The 12,618-nt window shown below is 35.7% G+C and overlaps 1 protein-coding gene across 12 annotated transcripts in view; it reads right to left on the minus strand.

Annotated features, from left to right (window-relative positions):
• ROBO1 (roundabout guidance receptor 1) overlaps nucleotides 1-12,618 on the minus strand; it is a 1,111,527-nt gene that overhangs the window by 54,531 nt on the left and 1,044,378 nt on the right. For all 12 annotated transcript variants that reach the window (XM_060297918.1, XM_060297919.1, XM_060297925.1 and 9 more), the window contains 5 exons: nucleotides 9,723-9,844; nucleotides 8,788-9,019; nucleotides 7,688-7,809; nucleotides 4,293-4,464; nucleotides 533-730 (listed from right to left, as the gene is read on the minus strand). In XM_060297918.1, the coding sequence (XP_060153901.1) occupies nucleotides 533-730; nucleotides 4,293-4,464; nucleotides 7,688-7,809; nucleotides 8,788-9,019; nucleotides 9,723-9,844 (846 nt within the window). The remainder of the gene's footprint in view (nucleotides 1-532; nucleotides 731-4,292; nucleotides 4,465-7,687; nucleotides 7,810-8,787; nucleotides 9,020-9,722; nucleotides 9,845-12,618) is intronic.

Below are 12,618 nucleotides of genomic sequence, written 5' to 3' on the forward strand. Positions count from 1 at the left end.
TGCAAATTTAAATTTAACAATAAAAAAGTTCTAAACCTCCTCTCTCTGAAAACTGAAGCACATTTATCAAGAAACTATTTTATAAATAATCAGAAATAATCGGAAATATCATTATTTATAAATAATCTCTTTAGCTTTACAAAGGGCAACAACACGCCCTTTAAAGTTGTGCGACAGTCCAAAGCTTGTATTTATAATTCCTGTGACAAGGAGATTAAAAAGTTTCCTCCAGAATATAAAGTAATTCCCTAAGAGAACAAGGGAATGGTATCGCAACGAAGTGTAGACCTACCCTGGTGAAATATATTTTAAAGGAACTGGGCCTGAAACCGATAAGCCTATTTGTAGTACTGATACTCAAGAGGAGGTTATACCTAGACACTGCAATAAAATAAAAGCACTTTTGAAGATCTTTATATATTAAAATAATTTCATATAGGATATGCATAATCATGAATAACTTGGAGTCACAGATTAAAATGAAGAGTTATGTAAACACAGTAAAATATGGAAAGCTTAGGAAAGCTAATACCTTTTCTGATACCCGCATAAGTACTAGTCAGCCCATTTCTCTTCTTCCGGTGTCGGTAGAGCCAGATGCTAAAAACCATAAGGATGATCCAGCAGGCTGCCCCAATTCCTGCGATGAACGCTGGCTGCTTCACAACGTCTGAGATCTGCTGAGCAAGGCTGACTTGGTCCTCAGGTGACACGGGGTTTCCATGAGAATCTGAAAAGCCGTCTTTGGGTTAATTTGGGTGTAAAACTCAATGAGACAATGAAAAAAAATTGTGTGTGTGTGTGTGTGTATCTCCCCTCCTCTCACCCTTGAATAGTCTAAGATGCTTAACTGCCTCAGAAACATATTGTTTGAAACTATGTTTAGAAGGGTCTATAAAAATTCAGAATCGTTGGGCTTCCCTGGTGGTGCAGTGGTTGGGAGTCCGCCTACTGATGCAGGGGACGCGGGTTCGTGTCCCGGTCTGGGAGGATCCCGCGTGCTGCGGAGCGGCTGGGCCTGTGGGCCATGGCCGCTGAGCCTGCGCGTCCGTCTGGAGCTTGTGCTCCGCAGCGAGAAGGGGCCACAGCAGTGAGAGGCCCGCGTACCGCCAAAAAAAAAAAAAAAAAATCAGAATCATTAATAAAAAAACAATGAAAAATTAAAATCATGTTACCATTGAAAGAACTATGAAAAATCTTTCTTTTAAAATAATGAACATGGCCAGCAATAGCTATAAGAACGTTCATTAAATATGGGCAAGAATTATCAAGTGTTATGAATAGTCAAAAAGTCTCCTGTTTTCTGTCAGCTATTTTGATTCAAGAATTAAAAATTGATAGAATTTATTGCTATTCTCGGAGCAACTAAGCCCATGCACCACAACTACTGAGCCCGTGTGCCACAACTACTGAAGCCCGTGCATTTGACTCTGAAAATGTTCTGCTAACACCACCTGCTTTAAAGTAGAAACATTTGTTTCAGTCCAAAACTCTATTTTTTTCCAAGAAAAATAATTGGTATAACTCATTAGTTATGAATAACATTTCTCAAACAGAAAAAAAATGCTTACTGATTATTTTTTCTTATTAAATGACATTGCATCCTGTTAAAACACTGGCAGGTAAAATAAGTAGCATTCAATGGCTAAGGAAACAGTCTTAGGAAAATAGCACCCCTTTCTACGTAAAAAGGCTAAATTGCTACTCATGTTGTGCATGCGTGTGTTTTTTTGTTTGTTTTTTTTGCAGTACGCGGGCCTCTCACTGTTGTGGCCTCTCCCATTGCGGAGCACAGGCTCCGGACGCGCAGGCTCAGAGGCCATGGCTCACGGGCCCAGCCGCTCCGCGGCATGTGGGATCTTCCCACACCGGGGCACGAACCTGTGTCCCCTGCATCGGCAGGCAGACTCTCAACCACTGCACAACCAGGGAAGCCCATGCGTGTGTTTTTTATTTGCTTTTTTCTTGAACAGAATTCCAGATTTCATTCTATGGAGGGTCAAGTCTGAAAAACCTATTTTCACAAGCAGTTGTCGTCACCTGCCTTCAACTGTTTGTTGACTGAAAGTTTTATTTCATGTTCCAGACTCTTTTATCTATGGTTATCCTACAAGCACTTCATCCTCTGAAAGTTCACCAAGCTGACTCTTCTTTTTATTTCTACTACACCCTTTGTATCTGCTAGGTTTATAGATTTCATGGTTATTTGTGCAAGGTTAAGTTGGGTAGCTTCAGATTTTATGCAGACAGCCAAGAGAGGTTCCATGCAGACGACCAGATGGGCTTAACAGAATAAAGTGTGGTGTGACTAATGAATTAAAATGGCCTCTCTGTACCTCAGTCTTTGTCTCACTGCAGCTGAGGCTATATTAAGATACGGAAAATTGGAACACATCTATAATTTCAAGAAAACCAATTTGACCCTTAAATCCCATGATTTAAATCTTAAATAAATAAAATTACACATGGTCCTTTTTCTAATTCATATTTGAAAACCCAGTACTGAAAGTCATATATTATACAAAATAAGTAAATGACATGACAATGTATAAGGTCATTACCATGTAACTTTTAATTTCAGTTTTAATAAGTTAATACTGACTTTTCACAAAACTAGGCAACTATTTGAGTAAAAAGATCTGTGTTCAGACTATTTTCCCCCATACCTTAGATAACGTTGTCACAGATGCATCAAGCAATTTTTAAACATAGTTTTCGGTATCGCCTAAAAATTTTGGAATAAATGAACCAGAAATAAACCATGAAGCTCTTTTTGCTTAAAAGTTGTGTATATTATAATCTCTGTTGAAAAAAAAAGTGCTCGTTGTAAAAGATAATCCAAAAATCAAATTCTGGCCAGTGGCTGTGGCAGAAGCAGCCAGCTCTCCACTAAAGACGTGAATTGTACTCTCATAGCATAGAGTTGTTGGGAGGTAGCTCCCTAGCCAGTTACTTGATTTTGCAGTGTTGCCATTCATCTGTTTGGAATCACAAGACTAAGCTCTGTGCAGCAGTGATGTGCACCATTTCCAGACATGTGCCATTTAAACCCTCCTCCACACTATGTGTTTCTTTTCTTCCTTTCTTCTGGCCCAGGGTCAACCTTGGAAGCCCCGTGTTAAAGAAGGGACGCCTCATCAGCCTGTGACCCTCCATAGCTACAACCATTGGACTTCAGGTAGACTTTATTATATTACACTCCAGAAGTTCTGCAAGTGTTATCTGTTACAGCGGGTAGCAGTCTTAACACTGGAACATCAATAGCTGTTTCCAAATTGAATGCAAAGTTCATTACGTACAGCAACAAAGTTTATTCACAGTGGAATGCTTCTTAATTTTGTTCTGAAATAATTTCTAAGATGTCATCAATATTATCAACATGCAACAGTACTATATACTTATTTGTGATATATAAAGATTCATGTATCTGATTCATCTTCATAATTTAGCAACTGGCATGAAATATTACTAATGCTTAACTTGTGATGTGAAAGGAACAAAGTTGACTATATACTTCTTAGTATCTTAATTTAAATATCACCTCTTAATATCTGACCCTTTTCTCTCCCCTTTCCATTTATAATTTTGGTGCTGTTTTTTTGTTGTTTGTTTCAGATTTTACTGGTAACCAATAAATTTGAATTTTATGTTCATGCCACATTGTCTATCATGAAGTGTGGTAACTAAGGCTTCTGTCAGGTTTTTGTGTTTCTTTTTTATTCATCTAACAACTTTTGAAGCACACATTGCATTTTTAACTTTCTAAGTAATTAGCATATGTCATATTCCAATGCTCTTTTACATCTCAATTTATCTTTTTTGTTATCAAAAGCAATACAATTTTAAAGACACATAAATGGTGAATATAAATTACATATTGCTGTAAACTTCCAATACCTAGTTTAAGTGGTTTCTTTTTAAACCCAAACCGCTGTAAGTTCCATGCAGGTGCAGACTACATCTTTCCTGTTCCCTGAGGCATCCTTGTTGCTCAATTAATAGTATTTATTGAAAAGATGAAAAAAATTCAATAGGACAGGATTAGGATGACACAATACTGACAGCCTTTTGCTTAAAATATCATTTAAAAATGTGTGCTTGGGTAAGTTTAAATTCAGTTGTGATATTATAGATAGGTAAAATAAAGCTAACACCATCATTTTCATAATTCTATTGCCACATTCCATAGCCTATTCAACTTGCAATGGTTGGCTCCACTATATACCAAAAAGAAAAGCAGGACAGTGGGTACACTGATATGTCTTTCAAACCAGATCTGCACTGGCACTCACCTAACTGGATGAACTGTGGCTCACTCTTCACCCCGGCTCCCGCCCCAGTGCTGGCTGCCACCTCTACGCTATACCGGATCCCAGGAACCAGTGAGGGAATAACCACAGAAAAGGTGGAACCATCTACTGTCTTGTTTATATGGTATCGAGTTTCATTGCCCAGACACCAAACCTATAAGAAGAATACAACAAATTATATAAGTTAATGCAAAGATCAGCACTGTGGTTTTAGACTTAGACAGAGTTCAGACCTATCACGAACCTAATGTAGGAAGTTTCAAAAGTCATTTTTCTCCTGGATCTAGTTCTGAGAAGACTCTTCTAGTCAAACCTAGTAGTACCTTATTAGTACCTTAAAGTCCTCCTTGAACTTTCTTATATACTTTTAAAGGATTATACCAGGTGATTCTATAAAAGTTTCTACAAAGGATTATATCAGATGATTCTACAAATGATTCTACCAAGACCCTGGTTCTTAACCTTATCATCAGGACTTTTTTGTTTTTTTAACACCTAGAAATTATATGCCAGGAAAAAATAAAAGGAACTTGCAAAAAGCTGTATACATCTAGATAAAGAACAATAACTTACCTATTATCATTCAGTATTTGCATTCCTACTATGAACTTGCATAATACTAGCTGACCAGATATCACAAAACAAAAATGAGTAGGAAACTCTGTGTCTAATACTTTACTTCAACAGTTCTCTGGATAAAATTCCCTGGTGCTGTCACAGTCCCATCACCTTTCGTGTCAAAATCGAGAAACAGTTGATTTAAAAAGAGAGAGCTTCTGAATAATCTAAAGTATCTTGGCATAAACATGGTTTTTAAAAATAAAACTGAACATAAAGAATAAGGATCATTCTAGGATTTATTCCACCTATGGTAGGTTGAAAATGAAAGAAAAATCTGAAAGAAACATAGCACTGAAAAGAAAAATGAAAGAAACATAGCACTCTGATCTTGTATTTACAGTAATTTTAATTAGCCTTTAATAACATACATAAGATCATAAAGAATAACAATACATATTTGATTTAAAAGAAAAATATTCTCCTAATAAGAAAATTATTGTATGTCTCATTAACTTTGATATTTGTGGTAGGAAATTATTTTCAGGAAATTAAGATTTCTGAACTATGCTATAATCCTTAATTTAAATGTCACTAACAGATTATTTAATTATTAGAGTGATCTTTTGCAATGTTATAGAGCTTGAATATGATGCATGACAGTATTTGGACTCAGGTTCTATAAGAAAATGATCCATGGAGTAGTAAAACATGCTCTATATGCTTTACGATGTCCTTAAGCAAGGTGTAGGATTAGGTTCAAGTAGCCTATTGTCTAAACTGTAACAGGAAATGGGATTTCAAATAAATCTAAGAGTGTCAGTGTCCTCTATCACACGGGCAAGAGCCTTTAATTTTTTTTCTTTGAAAGTTAATATTATTTTAATATAATTTCAATGCATAATACCAACAAATGGTCAGACTCTATACCAGGGTCTGACCATTTGGAAATAAAGAGTCCTTTGTGATTTTTTCTCCCTCAATTACATTACACAGCTGAACCAAAGCCACAAACTGATTTTGTACCAGTCAATCAGGTTGTGAAAGGCATTTTATTATTTTTAAATTGACCATGAAGTTAAGTGAAATCCACCCTTTCACATTTCTTTAGGAGAGAAATGAGTTTTGACTCTTAGGGGAAAATGCCTACATTACACAATTTCGCTTAAGAGCTTAGACATCGCCGCATTTTATATGCTTGAAAATCTCTATGACGGTTTATTTTTCTGGACTGAACCATAGCACCCCATCACTTCCCAGTCTTGAAATAACCTTGAAACTCATGAGAAGGCACTTGAAAGTGTAGAGACTCTTACCTTTTAATGACTCAATTACAGTAGAAGATCTATTTGAAATACCCTAAAATATCCACAGCACATTTATGGCAGTATTTTAAATACTTTAAAAATATGTTGCCCTTTTAAAGTACATGCAACTGTCATACAGAGGTTTTAGTTTGTTTTTAAAAATCATTTAAAAATAAACTGTTATACCTAAAATTGAGCTCAGTATATTTGGTCATTGTACAAATTAATTTGGTACTCAAAAGTACACTTATGATCTTTATTTGGGTTTTATCCAAAAGTGCACAACAGAATCACCTGGAAAGATCTACCAAAGTATATATGCAAGGGCCTTATTAGACTTGCTGAATCAGAATCTCTGAAAATGGTGGCCAGGCACCTATATTTGGAAAATGATTCCATAAGTGATTCTGATGTTAGCATATAACTACCTGTAGAAGGTAAATGTGCTCACCTTCTTAGCATCAGTTTCATATCAATAAACATATATAAATTTTTACATATATGAGATAATTTACAAAGTATCATAATTTAGCTAGTAACTAGAAAAATACTGAGGTATAATGGACATATATACTGAAATATATATGCATATATTTCAGTGTCTATAGAAATACATGTTTTACAGTTAAAAGTCTTCTAGTATGTAGTGTGTTTACATAAGTGTTGAAAAAATACACATAAAATTTACTCTCTATTGAGATTTCCCTAATTCAATCTATCGTTTACTCATTTATCATAGCTCATTAAAACTGTGCTTTAATGTATATTCATTAACAGGATAAATCTCATGTTCTTAATTTTTATTGTACCTTGGCATGCTTGAAAATATTTGCTGGAGATGAATCTATATAAGCCTCTCTAAATTCAATGATTAGAGCTGATAACTTCACAGGTAAAAATAATTATTCAGAATCACTGGATTACATTACTTGACAATACATCACATGTTTAAAAAATTCATTTAAATATATACAGAAGTTTATAATTGAATTTCCTCTGAGACATAAAATTTTGTTTAGAGATGAAAACAAGGTTTATAAAAGAATTTTCAGGCACAATAAAATAATTTTTCCAACTTAGCTCCAATGTTACAAAATTCCAAACATGTTAAAAGAAAGAAATCAAACCATATCTGATACAATTCCATGGGGCAAACTAGTTCTGCAAAATGTATTTAAGCTGTTTTTTAAGGGGAAAAATAAAGAGATTCTTTTATTAGCCTTTACGTTTGTTGTTTGTGTGAAATTATATGTACCTATATGTACTGTGACCAGGTAAATTCTCTCTTTTAAATTCTTTTTTTCAAATGGCTTAAGAAAAAATTATTTCACAATTATTGAATAAACAGGAAAGTATTTAAAAAATAATTTTACATACTGCTGTGTGGACCAGCAGATGGCGCCAAATATCCATGAACAATTTAACCAAGGTTGCTTTTTTTTTTTCCCCCCCTTTTTTTTTTTCTGCAGGGGAGAGCGGTGTCCATCAGTAAATTGCTATATATGTATTTACCTTATACTCTTGGACCATTCCATTCTGAGTATCTTCAGGAGGTGGCTGCCAACTGACAAGAATTGCAGTTCCATTTCCATCATGCTTTGATACAGTTACACTTTGGGGTGGGGCACTGGGTGCTATGAAATTGTTTTAAAAAGTAGATATATTATGAGCACACTAGAGAACACTGAAAGCAGGCATTTAACGTTTAAACAAAAACATATAAAATTTATATCCATATATGTATATGTTTTAAAGATGTATCTCATTCAATTTGAATAGTCCCAAACTATTTGTTTTTCCTCGATATCGCTAACCTATTGTTATTGTGAGTTTTCCATTACCAAAGTTATATAGATTATCTCCACAAAACATCCCAGGAGAATTCCTCTTTCTCCTACCCTGTAACCCTAGTCCCATGTTCTCCCTAAAAATGTTCAAAAGCATAAAGATAAATACTAACCATCCATGTTATTAACTGTATCCTATAATTTATTGTAATCAAAGTAATAAAGACATTTTAGGAAAAATTCTGGTTATTTTTAAAGAGTACACTTGTGACATGTAACCTTTAACCTTTACGTAAATACTAATTTTTAATCTCTAGTTATAGAGTGTCCAAACATACTGGTTTGTCTAGAGCTGAGGGTTTCCAGGGACATGAGGCATAAAATGCTAAGCCCGGAAGGTCCCGGGCAAACCAAAACATTACTCACCTTATTTACGGATCATCACTCAAAATAACATTTGATAAATGAATGAAAAATAATTAATGGAAAGACAAGCAAATTGAGGATAATTTCATCTTTAAATGTGAATCTTAGTTCTGAATAATTAAATATATCCAATATGTCATTAAGTAACACAATGTACACATTCGCACATTTTTAGATAGGCCACTACTAAAGCAAGTCGAGTATAATAGAATTTTGGTTTTTAGTAGTTCTAATTAAATAAATCCTATTAACAAAATACAATGCTCACTATCAAAACAGTTAATAATTAATGTCACTAATATTATGACTTAATGTCATTCATACTTTTCCATTAAGTTAATAAAAGCCTAACAAAAAAGTATTGCAATGCATAGTAACCGCACATTTCGTTATACTTGCCTTCTTCTAGGGTTTTGGCAAATTTAATTTCACTATCTGCTCCTTGAAATTCATTAAAAAAAGGACGAGCCTTAATTTCATAGTTGACTCCTTTTTTGAGATCAGGGATAACCACGCTATTTTTGGTTGGAGTCCTCACTTCAAAAACTAACCACTCCGATTCACCATGGCTGGCTCCAAACGGGCGATAAAGAATTTTGTATCCTTGAATATACTGAGACTGTTGGTCCACCTGTTAAAATGACAAATAAAAATGCAACCATTCATGTCCTTTTATTGGCTTTTTAGAAAATTATGAAAATTAAATGTGACACAATGCCAAAAAATTCTATCTGACTTCATTCCACAGTTTTCTAGTCTACATAAAGTAGAATACTAAAAACAAATCACTGTCTTTTGTAATACGTCCGCTTTTGCAGCCTTTATGTACAATATTAGATACTAATTTCTATGCTTCATGCAGAAATGTGAGGCATCATGGCACTTCCACAACAGATATCTAGAGGTAAGTCAGAGTGTCAAGGGGATGAGGAAATAAAATGTATTTTTCCACTTCCTAATTTTAAAAGACTACTTAATATTATTCAGAAATACTTTTCAGTTTAAAAAATTCATATGCTAATGATCCTATCGTTATAGTACTATGAATATATAATTTGTTTCGCCTGAGACTGGTAAAGTTCATTACTGCAGCATAATATAAAATACACACAAGATGAAATTTTTCTCTGTTTAAAGCCATTTCACAGCTACCATAATAAACAATGCTTACATTATAAAGTTATCATTGGTAGAGAGGTAAGCAGCAGATATATATAATTTAACTATCTGTTGCATCTCTCTATATATACATATATTTTTTCAGGTAATGATCTTCCAAAGTCATCTGCTTATTAAAACTGAGATCAAATATTACGGCAGCAACAATGACTCACTGTCCAGTGCACTTCGACCGAAGAGGAAGAAAGGACGGTGGGGTTGTGGAGATGCAGTACGACATCTCCCAGTTCTCGCTGGACCTGCTTGTGATCCACCCCCTGACTTGTTGGGGGAACATCTGCAACAATCCAAGGAGACTGTGTCAGATCCTAGACAATGCAACTGACTTGAATGAAAGCATGGGGGAAACAATCCTTTCATTCATAGAAAAATCTCAGAAAAGAAGCAGCATTCCAACTGTGAAGGATAATTCCAACCTGTGATACAGAATAAAATAGGAACAACTTAACCTTTTTACTGGAGTCAGGAGGATAGGACATATAGAGAGAGACAACAAGCAGAGGGCATGGAGACAGCAATAAAGAGCAGGAGGCAAAGATAACAATGGCAAACAGCAGCATCTGAGGGCTCCTCCTGTCATGTAATGATCACTTTCTTGCCAAAGATGAGGAGCCTATGCAATCTCCTCTGAGTTTGTTATACAACCTTCTGTACTGATCCTAACTATGCCAGAAAGAAAAGAGCCAGGATTTGCAGCACAGCAGATGAGTAATGGAGAGAATGGACACACATAAGTGAAAAGCAAGCACAAAAAGACATCCTCACCGTATAACATGAACCTGGATAGCTTCCCAAATAAGATATATGATAAGTTAATGGTTATGATGGAGGATACAGGAACCACCAACACAATAGGATAGCACAGGATAAGATAGAATAAAACAGAATAGAACAGAACAAAACAAATCTGATGAGAAAAGAGTACTTAACATCTATTTAATTGATGGTTTGGTTTAGTTTAGTTATTGTATCACTGTCAGAAAGGTGCAATAAAGAGTTCTAAATCTCAAGAACACCAACATTTTTGGAAAGGAGACCAAGAACATAGTAAGAATTAAATTGCTACTAGTGTTCATTTATGTTGCGCTTTTTTCCCAACAAGAGGGTGTTTTGTTAAACTTACTAAGAAGTCTGTACTTGATAAAAATTGCCTGTTTCTAAAGAGATTTTCTAAGTACAGATGCTTTGCTTTGTTTACAGTAGTAAAAGGGAACACAGGATGAACAAGAGAAGAAAATTAAGATTTTTCTAATATCCATAATTCTCCTTCTCAAAGTACTGTATCTTGGCACATATATTCCGGATTACTTTCCATCGCACAAGCAACAGAAACAAGAATTTTAGTTTTATGAATGATTAAATACTTTTAAAGAACTGAGGTCGGATAGAACACAAAAACATGAATATGAAAAATGTGGTTGGGGACTTCCCTGGTGGTCCAATGGTTAAGACTCCGCGCTGCCAGTGTTCAAGGAAGGGAACTTGGCTACAGAAAGACTGAACACCTGCTCCAAGGCCACAGCATCCATGAGCAGGCAGTAAAAGCCAGGCCTTTGGACACAAATCATGCATGCTCTTTTCACTACCCCAGACCACCTTATTCATGGGATCTAAGTTTCTTGGTTAAGAATGCAAGTCAACTGGAAGTTCATACCTCTTTGCAAACTTCCAGTTGCAAAATAAATGACTCACAGGTATGAAATGCACAGGGTGGGATATGTAGTCAATAACTATGTAATGTCTTTGTATGTTGACATATGGTGACTAGACATGCTGGTGATCACTTTGAAATGTATAGAAATATCGAATGACTATGTTACGTAACAGGAACTAACACAGTGTTGTAGGTCAATTATACTTCAAAAACAAACAAGCAAACAAACAAACTCATAGAAAGAGAGAACAGATCTGAAAAAAAAAAAAAAAAAGACTCTGAGCTTCCACTGCAGGGGGTAAGGGTTCGATCCCTGGATGGGAACTAAGATTCCCACATGCCTCATGGCGTGGCCAAACAAAAAAAAAATGAGGTCAGCTATATGGAAAAAGAATCTAAAAGAGAGTGGACATATGCATATGTGCATATAATATTCATTTTGCTGTACACCTGAAACTAACACAACAGTGTAAGTCAGCTATACTCCAATAAAAATTTTAAAAAATGAGGTTGGTAAGTATGTTTGATGAAGTCCATGGAAGGCAAGCAAATGAAAGACAAGACAGAACAAGAGTGCTATTCAGGGGCTTCCCTGGTGGTGCAGTGGTTGAAAGTCCCCCTGCCGATGCAGAGGACGTGGGTTCGTGCCCCGGTCCGGGAAGATCCCACATGCGGCGGAGCGGCTGGGCCCGTGAGCCATGGTCGCTGAGCCTGCGTGTCTGGAGCCTGTGCTCCGCAACGGGAGAGGCCCGCGTACCGCAAAAAGAAGAGTGCTATTCAAAACCCTTAGATGTAATAACCTTCATTTATAAACGTAAAAATAAGCAAAATGAGAAAACCTGAGATAGTTTTGGCTTCTCATAGTTTATCAGGCCTTTGGAATAGCTTTGGCTCATATCGGTCTTCAGGCTACCTATTTTCACAGACTAGAGTCAGAAAGCACTTGATTGTAACTTTTCCATCTCAGGCAGATTTACTTCTCTACTGGTCTCCATTGCTCCTACAACTTTAGCTACCATCTATCTCTAGGGTAAGAGTCGAGCTCTTGGAATAAGACAGAAATAAGTTTCCCCAACTTAGCAACTCGACAGCTATGTAATATTGGGAAGATTTCTTAACCTCACTATTTTCAGTTACCTCATCTGTCAAATGGCAATATCAATGGAAGCTACTTCTGAGGAGGGGATTTTTGTGAGAACTGCATTTTTTAAGGCATATAAAGTCCTCTTCTTGAAGGTAGGGATTGGGTCAATTTTTATGAACCCAGAATATCTAGCACAGTTCCATACATATAGAATGTGTTAATAAACATTAGTTGAGTTAAAGTGAATTACTGTATGGAAAACACACACATATCAAACATATTATATTAGCTTCTAAACATGTTCTCTCACATG

Source organism: Globicephala melas, chromosome 4 (assembly GCF_963455315.2).
Source record: "Globicephala melas chromosome 4, mGloMel1.2, whole genome shotgun sequence".
Taxonomy (NCBI): domain Eukaryota; kingdom Metazoa; phylum Chordata; class Mammalia; order Artiodactyla; family Delphinidae; genus Globicephala; species Globicephala melas.